Here is a 17622-nt window from a genome sequence, read left to right on the forward strand (position 1 = left end):
ACCTGCAACTATGCAAAAGGAAATAATGTAGGAGAAAAACTTAACCAATCATTTTAACTTAAGGCTGATTTCAGTGTCTGTAAAAATGCAAGGATCAAGTCTTCCCAAAGGCTCTTTTTTAAACAATTAATTGTAAAAGTAGTAGGACGATTAATTTAACGTCAAATGCGTAAGAGTTTTGAATTTGATAAGTTTATCAAACACATGTAAAAAACATTTATCAAAAATAATGTTTTGAAAAGAATTCAATTGTTTACAAAAAAATTAAAACATCTCTTGGAGGCTTCTGCAGTACTTTTTAGAAAAATGTTTATAAATCAATCCGATATTTATAAAAAAAAATTAGTTTGGGTCGATTTTGCTCGACTTTTCAGAACAAAGCTAATTTTTTCACCCACACGGTGACATAGTGCAGGCAAGGGATCAAGACTCCCCACCATCCCCTAAGCCTTTTTTGTATCAAATATTTGTCAACCAAAGTTTATACAAGTTCCCATACAACTTTGACAGCACCTATACAAAAATGGTTTCCAAATATTCTAAAATCTATATCTTGAGAACGGAATTTTTGATCATCATGGTGTCTTGGACAAAGTTGTATGTAAATGTAAGAACAATTTGAGAAAAACAGGCACATCTTTAAAATATCTATCTCTTTGTTTCACTTTTTAACACAGCAACATACGATTTAGGCAATAGCACTATTTTTGAAAAAAGGGTAAAAAATACAACTTTTGAGCTTTAACCCAGGGAGCGCAAAAAAAATTGGCAGTGCTTCCAATTTCGACGCTGTCGAAAAAAATTTAAATTTCATTTTTGTAATTCCGGATTCGGAATCAAACAATATTCAGCATTAAACTGAGTTTTTATTTGACGGTCAAAAACTTGGCAACACTGTAAAATATTGTTTGTCCTTTCTGTCATAAGCTCAAATATTGTCTTTGTTCTCCTCAAAAACATGTAAATCAAAATATCAAAAAAGTCATTTTATGCAATTTTTTTTGTATTGAAGAGTTAACAGTTAACTCATATTTACCAAAATTGTCCTTAACTTTACCTACAACTTTGCTGAAGGCATCAAATTGATCAAAAATCCTGGTCTTAAGATTATAGTATGCATTTTTCTTCAACATTTTATTCAACTGAGTCTCCGACTACCCTGCCAAAAAATGGCGACCAGAATGAGAGCAAAAGCCGCATAACTTTTGTTCTGCCGCCATCCCGCAACTTCCGGTGCACCCGGGAAACAGCCACCGTTGTCGCTGTGATTGCCCCGGACAGACTGCATCGGTAATGAGAAAATTCCACAGCAAGTGCTGCCGAGTTGCTGCTGCGGAAGTGGTCGGAACTTTCCGAGGCGAGATGGCATGGTTTTTGGGGGGAGGTTGTCGTTCTAAGATCGCATAATCTCTGTAATGAAGTTCAGGTCATGCTTGGCTGCACAAAATTTGGGTGTGTTTTTTTATTATTATGGTTTTTACTGAAAACGCATTTTTGGTAAGATTTTGCAACAATTGTCATATTTTACTTTCATAAATTAAGTCACAACATGTTAAGGATGTTTCAAAACATATTAATATTCGACATTTCATGAGTGTAATCCCACCATTTATCACTCGATATCTCTAAAATAGTTCAACTGCCATCAATTTTCATATCCACTGCAACATTCCGATAAAACTAAAATTGAACCCACTGGACCGAACGCATTTCCAAACCTTTTGTAATCTTTATGCAAAAATTGTAGTCAGCCCTATTTTATTCCACTCATCTATTTTATTGATGCCCAACAATTCGATCCCGTTGCCCAGAATTTTTGTCACTACGTTGGCTCCAGTGACCTAGATTTTAGGTTAGGCTGATTGTAAATCTCCTTAAACATTACGAAAAGCAGATGATTTTTGACATGATGGCATTCAGAATGATTTGCATTACTGAAATAATTTGTAGAACTATAGTATCAATCAAATTTTATTTCCGGTCAGACCTTTTTCAAACCCTTTGCACCAGAAACTAGGACAAAGTGGTTGCCAGAATGGCAACAACAATAACCGAAAAATGAATGCTGTCAGCTTTACTATTTCACATTGAGGGCGAACCCGATGATAACCGTATCACCATGTCTACCGTGTGTCACACATACACACATTCATCATCGCCCCCATACCCACAGACACCCTTTTACAACATCAGGAGAAGGAAAGCATCCGGACCTTCGTGTGGCGAATAAATTTTTTGATTAAATATGGCAAATTGAGCACAAATCGTGCGTCAGCTCGAATCCTGTCAGCTCAAAGTGAGAACACCAATTCAGGGGGAGGGGCCGTCCATAAAAAGGGGACAAAAAATGGGTCCGAAATTGCCCAGGAAATACACACTACGGGGCTGGAAGGGGAGGCAGTGAGAGGGCAGCTTCCGCTGACCGCTCTGCTGCCGGTCGAGTGATGGCTCTTTCCGGACACGCCAGCCGGGACTGGTTTGACAAGGGTGATTATCATGTCAATACCCACAAAAGTGGCTCCCAGGCCACATCACTTACTGCGGGACACGCACACCCAGGTTTTCCCCCTGGATTTCGGTTGATGGACAGTGGGTTTAATGTTTAATTTTATTTTATTTAAATCATAACATTATATACCATTAGGATAATATTTTTGAACAATAACAACTTTTTTGAAGAAAGAAGGATTCGTTCAAATATTTCTTAAAGCACTTAGGGAGGGAAAATTGACCCCAGCATAAAATCCTTTTTTATAGAATAAGTCTTTTTTTCGTAGAGAGATTAAAAAAATTAAAAGTGTCAAAATCTATTTAAAAAAAAACCTTCGAACAAATTTCATTGGTTAAACTAAAATTCCAAATGATGTTAAATAATAGTTTTTGAAATTTTAATAAAATAAATAATTTGACTTAAATTTTGATTATATTCAAAAACCTGAAAATTTAAAAAAAAAACTAAAGTTCAGTTAATTTTACCCACTGCAAATCGCTGCAAACCACCAGCAATTCGGGTGGGCGGCTGTCAAAGTTACGTGATTTTCATGCCTTATCAGAAAATTTATTTGTGTATGTAAATGCAAATTGACATATCCTTGTCTGTTCGCATCGCGCGTCATGTGTGAGGGTGAGTGCGTGCGTGTGTTGGTCCCAAATTTCCGGTTCTGTCACCGAATTTTGAGAGGGGTTGAGGGTGGTTCCGACCTAGCATATAAAAAGCTTACCAAAAAAAAGTGAGAGGACGAAATTGATGCGTTATGGGTGATTGTTAAAGAGAATGGGAATTTCCGAAGGAAACGATTGAATGCTTTTGAAAGTTTTTATTGAGTTTATATAATGAGAAGTATTATGAATAGCAGGAATTTTATTTCAATGTTTTAAATCATAAAAATACTGCAATAAACTATTGCAACACTCATCTAAACGGATAATTCAAAATCAGCCTTATGGTTTTTCTTCTGAAATTATTTCAACGCTGGTTTTAGATAATTGAAGTTTTAGCTGGATATGAAACAGTAAATAACTCTCAAATTATGAGGTTGTCTCATTAATAACTAAACTAATCAAAATCTTGATTTTAATCAACATCAAAGTTGAGCAGATTGGGAAACTTTCAAACGTTTTGATAATTTAAAAAAATTAACCTTTAATTGAAAACAGACATTAAGATTGTAAATCAGAATTTTCGTATTTTTCAATCATTAGTTCTCAGCAAACGTGTATTTTTTTAGTTGATAAAATAACATAGCCACAACATAATTAAAAAAAGAACTCACTTCAATTAAAATTCGCAAATTTTGCTGAAATTTTGAAGTCGTCGCAGTATTAGTGAAAAAAGTTGATTTTTTGCCGATTTCGTCATTTTCCTGTTTTTGCGTGTGGCGTGTCGAAAAACTCAGTTTTTATTTTCAAAAAATCATATCTCGGAAACGTACGGTTCGACATCGCCAATTTTTTTATATGCTATGTGAAATTATCCGATACAAATATATTCAGACATAGGCTCTTTGGTCCAGACACGGTCAAAACGCCATTTTAAGTTTTCATACGACTTTTTCAAATGTTGAGCTAGATTTTTGAAACTTCTTACTATTTTTCTCAAATAGTCAAACTAATAACCTTTCTTTTGTGTCTAAGACAGACAGTCTAAGACAATCCACTTTTTTTAAACCACCCTAGCACAATGTAGGTCACCCTAATGGCCAAACAAAAAAATACGGGTCTAATTATTTTGGCCAAGGAACCCCAGAAAATTTTTGAAAAATTATATACAATATATTAAGACTCATTTGTTAAATTTCAAATCGAAATGTACTTAATTATCTTTGATCTTCCTAGACAAATTCTCAATTAAAAAGTGAACTAATTGAAATTTTTCTCCCATTCGAATACAATTTTATAATTTGCAAATCTAACTATAGATTTTAAAATATCTTATAACACAGTTTTTGGAATAAAATTTGTTATTCAAGTCCGCTATTAGAATCGACTAATATTCAGAAGCTTAAGCCCAAATCAGTGTAAAAATTGCAATTTTTCCGCATTATAGTTTTTTTTTTTCACTTGTTGAATTTAACTTTTATAGTTATTTGTTTATAAGGATGAAACATTGTGTATACGAAAAAAATGAATTTACAAAAAAATCTAGTACCAAAGTCATGAATCAAATTTTTTTTTTATATTTAACAAACAGAAATATTATCAATCTAAATTTTACCAATCATTTTTCGATGCAGAATCAAATTTGGAATCGCAAAATTATAATTTTCAGATTAATTTTGCCGTTTTTAAGTTAGGCCACTGCGAATATTTGTTATGTTTATGATTAGCTCAAAAAATATGGGCCACATTTTTTCAGGAATCTTTAAAAGTTCAATGAAATTTGACTTGAAATAACCTGCAAACAATATAAAATTAAATTTACTGCATTAATATTTATTTTTATAATGATTGAACCAGTTAATAAATATTCGAATTTTTGTGATGTATTTTTAACAAGTATTTTTTATTTTATTTTTTGTTCACCTATATTTAAAATTTTGGGAAATTTGTAAATTTGTCCCTGACCCAGTAATCTGAGTAATTTATTTGCAGACTGGCAAGTAATAAATGCATCTTATATTTGCAATCAATTTTGAAAGTTCATTTTAATTGGTAATTTGTGGTTTTACGTCATGCAAAATCAAATAAATAACTTTAGTGGTACCATAGGTTAAACAAAATGACACGCATTATAACAGTTATATAACGGCCAAAAATATATTTATTCCTAAACTTTCATTTTTTCTTTTTTTCCTAATTATCTGTGGTCTTAAAACACAAAAGTTGGATAATCAAATAACCTAAGTAACAAAATCAGTCTACATTTCTCTAGATTTTTATTGTTTTTTAGCAATCTTTATTTTCGGTATATTTGTTTTAATGGCCTAAGTAATACGTGGAAAATATGATCATTTAAAATAATTTATCAAATATTTTGTAAATTTAAAACTCAAAACATCGGTTCTATTTGTTAGACAGTTTTCCAAGAGAAGATTGTAATATTCTAAATGTATGCTTCAAGCAATATGTATCAAAATCGAAATCCCCTTCAAATAACTTTCAATCTGTCTGTCAAACAATACAATGACTTTTACCAACACAGAAAAAAAAACACGCTGGCCTACACAAATAGTCCCGGTTTGATGAACTGGTTCCAAACTGAAGCCAACATCAACGAGCAAGGCTACATTTTCACGACTCTCTGGCTTTGACGTTTGTTGTTGTTTTGTTTGTTCAGCTCAACTCTGTTGTATTCCAATTATTGCAAACCGCGACGTTGCAGTTGGTGAACGTCGACCGGAATGCAAACAGTGTGACCACGAACACACACACTAAGCAAATGAAATGCACACATACACACACATGTGTGTGTTTGCACAAAAATCGATCAACGATATCGGGCTTCGACAGGCAATACGGACCGTCGGAGTACATGTTCTGGAGGGTAGCGTTGACACGGGATGTCAAATAAAACGGAGCGAAACGTCCCTTGGAGTCTGCTTTGAAGTGCTGAGAGGACGATGTAGCAGGAAATTGACCTAGTTTAGGACAGATGAGAGAAACAGTCTAACTTAGTTGCTTTTTGCTAGTTACAGATTATTTTTTATGCAAATAAGCTTAAATTTACTAATATTAAAAAAAAAATTAAAATTAGGCCATTTTAAGTCATTTTACTAACTTGCAAAAATTCAAATATCTCTCCTTTATTCCAGGTCGACCGCAGCCCTCGGTCAAGTGGCTCATCAACGGCATCCTGGTGGACGAACAGAACGAGCACAACTCGGGCGACGTCATCGAGAATCGGCTGCTGTGGCCGGCGATCCAGCGCTCCGACCTGAACTCGGTTTTCACCTGCCAGGCGACGAACACGCAGCTCGCCGAACCGAAGGAGAGCAGCTATGTGCTAGATCTGCACCGTAAGTTGAACTTGGGAACTCTGTGGTAAAATTCCATCGTCTTCAATGAAGAAATTTTCTTGATGGTTTTATCTCTGCTATGATAAGCAAATTGATATTTATATATTTTTGCGAAACCGTACAGAAACATCAGGAAGAATGTAAACGAGCACATTTATTTGATTAAAGCCCTCACTTCCAAGAGGCAATCTAGTTTACTCCGAAAGAAGACTACAGTCGTTGGTCGGTCCCGGCCATGTTGACAACAAACAATAACCGAATGTAAACAGGACCAGCAATCCAGCAATCAGATGTGGCGGATGTGGCTTATCGTAGCAGGTCCTTCTTCGTAGAATTTGAACTCTGTGCAACACAACTACCTAGTAGGAAGTTGTCTCCACCGTGATTGGCCTTATTGTAGACGAACGTACATTTCCATAGTGATCAACCTAGACACACGAACACAGTAATGTTTGACCTGCTGCTTTAGCATCATGGCACTGTTCTTAGATGAACAAATACCGTCCCGGACGACATGACAACTGACTATATCCCAGTTGTCGGAATAGTGATTTCCAGCAGGATTTAACTTGTCTTTCGTCGAAATGTCGGGGGAGATTCAAAAGGTTTAAGCTGTGATGCAACATAGAAAACTATTCTTTTTAAATTTAAAAAAGTTTACCTATTCCTTGCTCTTTTTTCTAATTTTCTGGTTAAATGATTCATCAGAAAAAATGTCAATCTGTGAAACTCGAAGTTCAAAATTATATTACCTGGTAGAAAAACTCACAATAAATCATCTTTTTGTTAAATCGTTTACTGTCATCAACTTCAAAAATGTAAAGTCGTGAATTTAAAGATGTAAATAATTCAAAATTTCCCACAAATATTATCTAAAATTAAAAAGAATTCAAAATAAATTAATTTTTACTTTGTATTGCAAGGAATGAAAATCGTGTGAACTTTGTTCTAGTTTTTTTTAATTTGCTGATTATTGTGAAAAAATAATCATGCACATGATGATATCCAAGAATCATGCAAAATATCTATATATATAAAAAATTTCGACGGTTTTGTTCGAACGTGAATCAATTCAACACGGAACGTCGGATCGAGGTGCTCTATGTTGCGTTGGGTTCGTATAAGCCCAAGGAAGGTTCTTACGCCAAAAAGTTACAACTTTGGCCACTCTGGAACCGATTCCGGAAAATCGGCGGGTTGTATGGGAAAAGTTACGTAAACTCAAATTTAGATCACAGGAGGCTGAATTAGCAAACAATCAAGAAACGTCAGGAAACCAAAAAAGGGCAGGACGAAGTTTGCCGGGAAGAGCTTGTTATTTATAAAAAATAATTAAGGGGTTTATATTACAGAATAATTGTTAAATCCACTCAAAAGATGATTATCAATCACTCTTGAAAGTTTCATGAAGATATTTCATGATTGAACTGAGTAAGAGTCTATTTAAGTTCAAAATTTTGCCATGCGCAAAGCAGGCTGTCAAACTTTGTTGGCAGTTTTCTCTAAACCCCGAGTTGATTCTTATGAGCAATTATTTATGATTTCAATCAACCGATTTTTCCGTATTTTTTAAATTTGGCACCAGAAAAAGTATTCCCAAGGAAGACATTTTGCATCACCAGTATGTCCAAATCATTTTTCATACAAATTTGGCTGCTATCCATACATAAAATGGCGAAAATTCAAAAATCTGTTTCTATTGAACAGTTTCTCGAACAATTTGGTGTCTTTGGCAATGTTGTAGTTGTAGGTATGGATGAGAAATGGCTGATCACAGAAAATACACTTTTTTATAAGGCTTTAGGTAACATAAAATTCCATCCTTTAGGAAAAATGCGTAATGGGCAAAAAATCTTTGACCGAGCTATAATTTTTTGAAAAAAGTAGTGATTTTTCTAAATAATCGAAAAAAAAATCAAATATTTCTTTTTCGAAAACACGTAGCTCTATGCAAATTTTGAGCATTTTGAAAAGAAAATACATTCAAAATGTATGAAAAACCCGATCATTTGATACCCATATTATGAAAAACTGAAATTTTGAGTATTTTTTCAAAAATACGTAGCTCTATAAAAATTTTAAGAAGGTATTTTCAAAAATAAAATTATATCATTCCAAATGTACGAAAAAATCCCGATCATTTGATAACCATATTGTAAAAAACTGGAACTTTGGTTTGTTTTCCAAAAATACGTAGTTTTGTAAAAAAAATGAGTATTTAAAAAAAATTTATGACTTTCGAAATGTATGAAAAATTCAGATCATTTGATGCCCATATCTAATCTAATCTAATCTAATCAGACCCTAGTGCAGCCAATCTTTCGAAGGGATCCTGGAGAGTGCCTTAGGTTAGATGACGCCTAGCACTCTTCTTGTCATTTATTAACATTTGTAGTGCGCCATTGCATTAGAATGCATTGAAACATCACAAGTGTTAAAGCGGCCAGGCCTATTGCGTAAAGCCGTATCGCAGAGATGACTCGTAATTGGGTTGAGTTTGAGCACTGAGTGTTCGAACAACAACACAATTCTGAATCGACAGGGGAGGAAGAAGCGTGGGGACACACCACCATACGCTCCGAGATTTTGGTTGTATTCGTTGGGAGCACCATGCTAAGAAGGTTTGGTAACTCCGGGACCCTCTGGGATGGGACATTGTATTTCCACGAATGCCCTGGACACTATTTGCCGTGGTTATAGCGCCACAACTCGCTCTCTGTAACAGTATTCCTAATTCCAGTCCACGCTCACCAAGTCGTCATGGCTTAGTGGTTAGCATTTTTGCTTACCAATCCTAAGGACGGAGGTTCGAACCCCGCCTCGAGCGTTTATGATTTTTCGTTCATATATTCATCATTTCAAATTTATGTGTTCTTAAACTTTCTCGTTGGGAGCAGATGGGAATCGAACCCATAACCATTCGCCTACAAAGCGAACACCGTAACCAGTCAGCCACGGCCGCTCCCTCAGATCATTTGATGCCCATATTGTGAAAAACTGAAATTTGGAGTATTTTTTAGAAATAGCGTAGTTTTGTGAAAAATTTTAATATTTTCAAAAAAAATGTGTTATAACTTTCGAAATGTATGAAAAATCCCGTTCGTTTAAAACCCATATTGTAAAAAACTTAAAATTTGAGTATTTCTGGAGTTTTTTTTGAAAAGGTCCTATAAACAAAATTTTCATTTTTCGCTTTTTGGGTGTTTTCGAATAACCCTGACTCAAGGCGGTTCTAAAAACACCCAAAAAGCAAAAATTTGAAATTTTGTTTATAGGACCTTGTAATAACGAACTAGGGGGCAATAACCACCACTAGTTCATTAATTAAAAATTAAATAAAAATCAGAACTTGAGACTCTTGGAGATGAGAGAGAGATGTAAAGATCTGCAACTACTCACATTTGACGTGGGGAAGGAGAATTGTACCTACCCTTTCACAATCCTGGTTCGATTCAGCTAATCGCACTGTCCTGGCAAAAAGAATCACAAAGATCGTCGCTTTGGGTTATGGAAAAAGTCATGTTTATTGCATTTAACTGTCCTAATTTATTGTTTTTCGTCGTTTTAAAACTAACCTAACCATGTGTGTGTGTGTTCGTGTGTTCTAGTGTATCCCGCGGTGGTCGAGTCAAGTCGGAGGATCTTCCTCCGGCCAGGCCTGGCGCAGCAACGGTTTTGGTGTCTTTGGTTTTGTGTCTTTGTCTTTGATAAAAAAAAAAAACCTGTGCGTTTAAGTTTTGTTTTAGTACTTGTGCTTTCGTGTCTAGTGGTTAAACAATGAACTCACCGGATGGCCTCCGCCATTGCGCTCTACAGAATTCTCGGGTTGGCGCGCTTTGCCAACTTGGAGGTTCTGGAAAGGAGTTCATTTCTAGCGTTTTGTGCAGATCTTACAATTGATTAATAATTACCACTATTTGTGACACTCCATGCACCACCAACCAAACGACCTCTTTTGACGTTGAGCGCGGTCCTTTGCGTTTAGTTTGGATGGTGAATTGTTGGGACCAACTCCTGACACTAAATTAACAATAAAAGACACTCTTAAGACACGACTCACATAGTTAAAGACACTAAATTACCATTTCGCCGCTACTGGAATGCTGTTAACATTCAACACTGATTTAACAATTTCACTGCACTTTAAATTACAAGACTTTTACAGGTGGGACTAGAATATATGTAACGGATTCTAGTCGGTAGCGGCAAATGAGGACGATTCAAAATGAAGAAGTCCTTTTATAAAATTTTAAGCTTTTGTTTGCGTATTTCGAACTTGACGCAATAGAGATGTGAGTCGTGCTTGCCGAAGGGATAGCTTGTGTGTTTGTTTTATGTTGTAAAAGTGTAATGGTTAATTACAATATCCTAACTTGTCCCTAAGGTTCAGTTTGACAGGCTTATGCGAAGCATTGTGACCAGAGATTGTACTACGTACAAGCGATAGGTTACAATTCCCCACCACCAGGGAAAATGTGAGTTTTGCAGAAACTCCACATTTTTCAATCATCAGTAGAAACCCCTAGTTCTGGTAAATTATTTAGTTTTATTGATTAGTGGGCGCATCTGTCAAAAAATTCAAAGAACAACACGAAATAAATAACACAAAAAAAAATAAATAAATAAATAAAATCTATAAAGTGTATATGAAAAATTGTAAATAAAAAAATCTGAATAAATAAAAATTTCAAAAGTCAGCTTGTCAGAATTATTAGAATTGGTCAGAAATAAATGTTGTCAATTATCACAGAATCATCACAGGGAAATTTATCATTGGCTTAAATTTGAGCCATTTATTTGTCACCCTTTAAATTTTCAAAGAGTCAGAAGTGTTTGATTTACAAACGATACACTCAGTTGAAAAACAAAAGTAGGGTAAACAAACAAAAATAATCACAAGTAATCTCATTACAACCTCAATTGATTTCAAAAATGCTAGATTTCCAGCTTACCATCAATGAAGTCCAAAATTGAGAAGTACTTGCTATAAAATTTAAATTTTTACAAAGCAGTAGTAATTTTTTAGCAGATAACCTCTGTGTACCGTCGTACTAGAGCAAAAGTTGCATAAAATTGACTACTTAAAATTTTGTTAATAAAAATCATTATTGACCGGTCAGAATTTTTCAAAATATTCAAATTATTAAGTCCTAAGAATGACAGGAGCATCTTTTGCAGATTCCTAGCGGAGGTGCTGTCAATCTCCGGAAGGGCTCTAATTAGGGGAATATTCAACAATTGACAAACTTTCCAATTCTACATTTCACAAACACTCAACATTTAATTCATTCACACTGTCTCATTCACTACATTCCATCCGATTCTCCACGCGGGGAGGGCACGGTTGACCTGGAATTTTATTCGCGGATTTAGCACTATTCCGTCTGATTCGTCTAGTTCAACGGGTACAGCTGGTCAGGAATTATAAAATCATCAATTTATTTTACACTTTACACTTAACATTTATTTTACTGTTCACTCACATTTTCATTTTTTTTAACGTCACTATTAATTCCATCTGATTCTCCCAGCGAAGGAGGGAACAGTTGGCCAGGAATGATCGCGATTCGAAAAAGAAATTTCATCCGATTCGTCTGGTTCGACGGGTACGGTTGGCCAGAAATTCTTCACAAAAAAAACCAAAAATGATTAAGAACAATAAACACAAATAACACTAAAAAATAAATAAACATTTAAAACAAAAAGAAAAAAAAAATCAAGATTTTCACTCCCCTACACAAAAAGAAAAAAATAAAAGATTTTTTTTAATTTCATGGACCATTCAAACAACAGCCTGTAAATACCACAATCACAAACAAGAAGGCAATAAATAAGGCAAAACAATAGTTTCTGTGCCTCTATTGTTGCAACAAGAAATTGTAGACTGAACAAACACAAAGTACAAGCTACGGCATCAGCCAAATAGCTGTAGATTTGACGATGATTTTGTTTTGGCGAGTGTAACTTACCAAACTGATTAATTTTAAAGAAATTCGTTGTTTTTGTAGATCATCTCAACCACTCCAGTGGGGTGTACACCACCAGGCTGATCAACAGTGCTTTTGATTACAATCAAATTTAGCACTTTTTACAACACAGGCTTTTAATTTGAATTTAATTTCATAATTTTCAAAATTCATTATCACACTTTTATTTTGTATCACTTTTAGTTTTCTTCCTTATATTTTTTTATTTTTAATCACAGAACTTTTTTTATCACAGTTGTATTTTCTTTAGAATTTTTCTGATTTTGCACTAGATATTTTTCAGAACTTTTTTTTTTTTTAGTATTATTCTAAATTTTCCACTTTTTCTTCTTCTTTACGACCGGTGTTTTTTTTTTTTTTTAACTTTTGAGCTTGTGCTCCCGTGACGACCGAAACTCAACTGATCGTCGTGGAAAGAAAGCACGGAGAGCACGAAGATTTTATTGTTCTGTATCTTTTACTCTCAATATACAAAACTACCGGTCTCTTTTTGGCTGCAGAGTCCGAGAACAGCTGGGCCGATCCGGCTTTCAATCCTATTGTTTGCTCCCAGACTGATCGATCACGTCTGGAGGCAATAAAAAAAGGACAAAGACAATATTTATTTATAGATTAATTTTGAAGTGGTGTGTGTGAAGCGAACGATGTACAAACAGGAAAGCAGAAAAAACAGAACTCAATGAACAGAAACAACATTTAATCATTGAACATCTTAACTGCACACACAAAAATGAAGTTTACGACCAAAATTTCTGCCAAACAGATTGAAAAGCTTACTTAATTTACGTTGGGCGCCATTTGTAATAACGAACTAGGGGGCAATAACCACCACTAGTTCATTAATTAAAAATTAAATAAAAATCAGAACTTGAGACTCTTGGAGATGAGAGAGAGATGTAAAGATCTGCAACTACTCACATTTGACGTGGGAAGGAGAATTGTACCTACCCTTTCACAATCCTGGTTCGATTCAGCTAATCGCACTGTCCTGGCAAAAGAATCACAAAAGATCGTCGCTTTGGGTTATGGAAAAAGTCATGTTTATTGCATTTAACTGTCCTAATTTATTGTTTTTCGTCGTTTTAAAACTAACCTAACCATGTGTGTGTGTGTTCGTGTGTTCTAGTGTATCCCGCGGTGGTCGAGTCAAGTCGGAGGATCTTCCTCCGGCCAGGCCTGGCGCAGCAACGGTTTTGGTGTCTTTGGTTTTGTGTCTTTGTCTTTGATAAAAAAAAAAAACCTGTGCGTTTAAGTTTTGTTTTAGTACTTGTGCTTTCGTGTCTAGTGGTTAAACAATGAACTCACCGGATGGCCTCCGCCATTGCGCTCTACAGAATTCTCGGGTTGGCGCGCTTTGCCAACTTGGAGGTTCTGGAAAGGAGTTCATTTCTAGCGTTTTGTGCAGATCTTACAATTGATTAATAATTACCACTATTTGTGACACTCCATGCACCACCAACCAAACGACCTCTTTTGACGTTGAGCGCGGTCCTTTGCGTTTAGTTTGGATGGTGAATTGTTGGGACCAACTCCCTGACACTAAATTAACAATAAAAGACACTCTTAAGACACGACTCACATAGTTAAAGACACTAAATTACCATTTCGCCGCTACTGGAATGCTGTTAACATTCAACACTGATTTAACAATTTCACTGCACTTTAAATTACAAGACTTTTACAGGTGGGACTAGAATATATGTAACGGATTCTAGTCGGTAGCGGCAAATGAGGACGATTCAAAATGAAGAAGTCCTTTTTATAAAATTTTAAGCTTTTGTTTGCGTATTTCGAACTTGACGCAATAGAGATGTGAGTCGTGCTTGCCGAAGGGATAGCTTGTGTGTTTGTTTTATGTTGTAAAAGTGTAATGGTTAATTACAATATCCTAACTTGTCCCTAAGGTTCAGTTTGACAGGCTTATGCGAAGCATTGTGACCAGAGATTGTACTACGTACAAGCGATAGGTTACAACCTTTTCAAAAAAAACTCCAGATTTTTTCAAAAATTCTTAGTTTTGTGAAAATTTTCGAGAAACATTGCATTTTCAAAATATAGGAAAATACGTATTTTTGTGAAAATTTTCATGTAATTATAAGTGCAATGGATAGCTGACATCATCCCAATTCCAAAACACTAAAAAAAATGATGTTTGCATGATTTTTCATACGACTATAGCCAATGCATCTCAAACAAAACCTAGGCTTTCAAACCCGGGGCATGACTGTATCGTGAAACCGGCGCATGTTATCAAAATTTTGCTTTTTTTTTGCAAATTTGATTCTACATCAAAAATTAAGTCAACAATTTTTTAATGTCATTTTCCATTTTTTTTAAATCATATTTTGTTATAAAAAAATCTATAAACCAGGTCAATTTTTTCTGTCCATATTGGAATTTTCTGAAAAAATGGCAAAAAATATAAATACCTAGGGCGTCATCCATAAAGTATGTCACGCAAAAATCGGCCAAAATTAAACATTTTTGGTATAAAATAAATCTCATTAAAAGAATTATAGGTTCCTCAACGTAAGACAACCATGTAACAACCATGCATGATTCTTTTATTTTAAACTTGCTGTAAAATCCGTTTTCGCAACTTTACGCAACTTTTGTAAAGATGACCTTGTTCGTTAGATTCAAAATCTTATGACAAAACTAATTCAAAGTACAGAACAGTGCGAGTCTTTCAAGTACTGGATTAAAGAAGTCAAAAGTTTGTATTTTTTTGACAAATAATGCTTTAAAAAAAATAACAATAAAAAATTAAAAAATTGTGAACATTATGTCAATTTTGAAAGTTCATCTTATTACCTTTCAAAAAGTCTAAAATATTTGAAATCCATGGTAAATTCAATTTAACATGAACATATGAAAATTACAGTTTTTTTCTGAAAAAAATTAACCTTTTCACACCCTTTCTTGACTTTGATAATGTGTATCTCGGAAACTATAGTACCTACAGCTTTGAAATTGGGAATTTTTCTTAGTTGAAATGTTTACTATCAACTAACAACGGCGAAAAAAATATTCAAAAGTGCAACATTTTGTATTTTTGGCCACCTGCTAGCCCATAGTGCAATGGGTCTTCCTGTTAAGTTTCTCCATTTTTGCATGACCCAATCTCATCCCCCAGTCCAAAAGTCACTCCAGATGATGGCACCAAAAGTGCTTTATCATGACGGTTTTCGTGGTAAATTTAGTTTTTTGCGTTTTTTTGTTTTCAAAACTTCTAAAAATTATTGCAGATTTTAAATTTTTGACAAATTTCTTGTAACAGTTCACGAGCAACATTTGATATCTAGATATTTTTAAACTCTCTCCAAGATTTTTTTTTCGGTAGGTCGTTCTTAGGGTATCCGGGAACGGTTCCAGATTTCCCGGAACTGGCCAAAATGAATCGTAAAGTACCCCAAAACCGTACATGTAATACCGTAGAAAGGTTAAACATACCATAATCTCCTCTTTGTTCCAAACCGCTCAAAACTAATCGTGCCCAACCAGTTCGTACGCCACTAAACGAGATGCTCTGAACACATAATGCTCGATCACACCATCAAAGCCACGGATGTGTACCAAGCGCAGAGTCCTTTTCGTCCATCCAAAAGAGCAAGCACATTAGAGAAGCCGTACCGTCCCGTGGGACTACTTTGGACGCACTTTACCCCTTTCTCCGGAACAGTTGGCAGAAACGTGTCCAAAGTAACTTCCACATCAACAAAAAGAAGGGGGCGCGCGTGTTTGACGCGGAAATGAGCACAAATTGTTGCCATTGTGCTAGGTTGTCACAGATGATAAAATAATAAAAATGTATTTTTTCTTATTGCTCAGATATTCAAATAAGCAACATTTTTTGCTGAATCCAATGTGTCAATTGAGCACGACGTCAGCAAAATGACGACATCACTGCCAACTGCAGCCCAAAGAAGATTATAGTCGAGCCATAACCGAGGATGAGGACATTATGGCAGCGTTCTCCATCACATGATGTGGTTCTCCGGCCGCAACAAGGATTGATGTAAAACATCATAAAAGAGCCTAGTCCTTTTTCCCCGTTGGTCTCCGTTGGGCACTAGCCCAGAGTTTGAGCCCGCAGCCCGTGATGGGAAGAAGCTTTTATCCCGGATGTAGGAATTTTTGGATCTTCCTAAAAGTCGCCTAGATTTAGTAGTTCCGTGGATGGCAGCCAAGTTTAACTACTTTGACAGGCGTTAAAACTTGACTAATATCTTCATTGAAGAAAATTTAAATTGGAGCAAGGAACAACGCCTTATTTTTTACACTTTTTTGTTAAAAGAGCTTAAATTTTAATTGAAAATTCTGTTTTTCACAAATTGCTCATAACCTCATGCGATTTTTCACTGTCAACTGTTTCTCAGCTGAATAATGGGATAAACCCGCGTAACATATTTTGCCGGTTATTGTCCGCTTTCATCAGACTTCAGACAATTTCCCGGAAGGTCTTCAGGGAAGTCAGCAGGTAGCGGTCAGTTTTCGTGAGCGTGAGTCGATGATGAGTATAAAAGCTGGCTTTTCGATTCCGTTTGTCCTTCTTGGAATGACTTTGAAGAAACGGTGAAAAAAATCATGAATTGTTTTAAGTGGAATTTATTTTTAACTTATTGAAAAATTACAGTTGGTTTTAAAATAAAATATGTCTAAAAAAAATATTTTTACCGTGTATTTTTCAACGAGTCAGGTGAAATCCGGCCGCCGCGTCCGGACGAAAATGAGATTTTAATGAAACGTGAATGTCAGCGAGTCTGATTCCGCGGTGATGTTGACGGTCTGATGAAATGTGCCTTCCGGGCAGGCAGGCACGTTCGCTCTGTCAATCCCGAGAGACTGCGTAAAAGGTTCGCATTTTGGTTCGGCGAGCGTGAGTGAAATTCGGGAGATAGGCGTTGGCACTCTTCAAGGAGGACCCATCTTTTTGTGATAGCGATTTTCTTCAAGTATTTTCGTAGAACTATTTGTAGAACTCATAGAGAAGAATGGTCAAATTTTCTGCAGCCGAGTTATGATTTTTTTTAAATAGTGATTTTTGGAAAAAAATCGAAATTTCATGCAAACATTTTTTAACCTATTTTTTTATTTAAAATATATTACTGATTTTTTGATAAAGTGCCTCGTTTCAAGATATAGCCACGGAAAGCTTTATTTTAGCGGAATATTTGTAG

The 17622-nt window shown here is 35.3% G+C and overlaps 1 protein-coding gene and 1 long non-coding RNA gene across 2 annotated transcripts in view; one reads left to right on the plus strand and one right to left on the minus strand.

Annotated features, from left to right (window-relative positions):
- LOC6036051 overlaps positions 1-17622 on the plus strand; it is a 747764-nt gene that overhangs the window by 619907 nt on the left and 110235 nt on the right. The window contains exon 7 of the mRNA XM_038257515.1: positions 6252-6455. Coding sequence (XP_038113443.1) covers positions 6252-6455 — 204 coding nt within the window. The remainder of the gene's footprint in view (positions 1-6251; positions 6456-17622) is intronic.
- Positions 13681-14222, minus strand: LOC119767847. Its single transcript, XR_005277746.1, has 3 exons — positions 14044-14222; positions 13872-13981; positions 13681-13813 (listed from the first exon to the last, which is right to left on the minus strand). It is a non-coding gene; the product is annotated as an uncharacterized LOC119767847 (long non-coding RNA).

This window comes from Culex quinquefasciatus, chromosome 2, assembly GCF_015732765.1.
Source record: "Culex quinquefasciatus strain JHB chromosome 2, VPISU_Cqui_1.0_pri_paternal, whole genome shotgun sequence".
In the NCBI taxonomy this organism is placed as follows: Eukaryota; Metazoa; Arthropoda; class Insecta; order Diptera; family Culicidae; genus Culex; species Culex quinquefasciatus.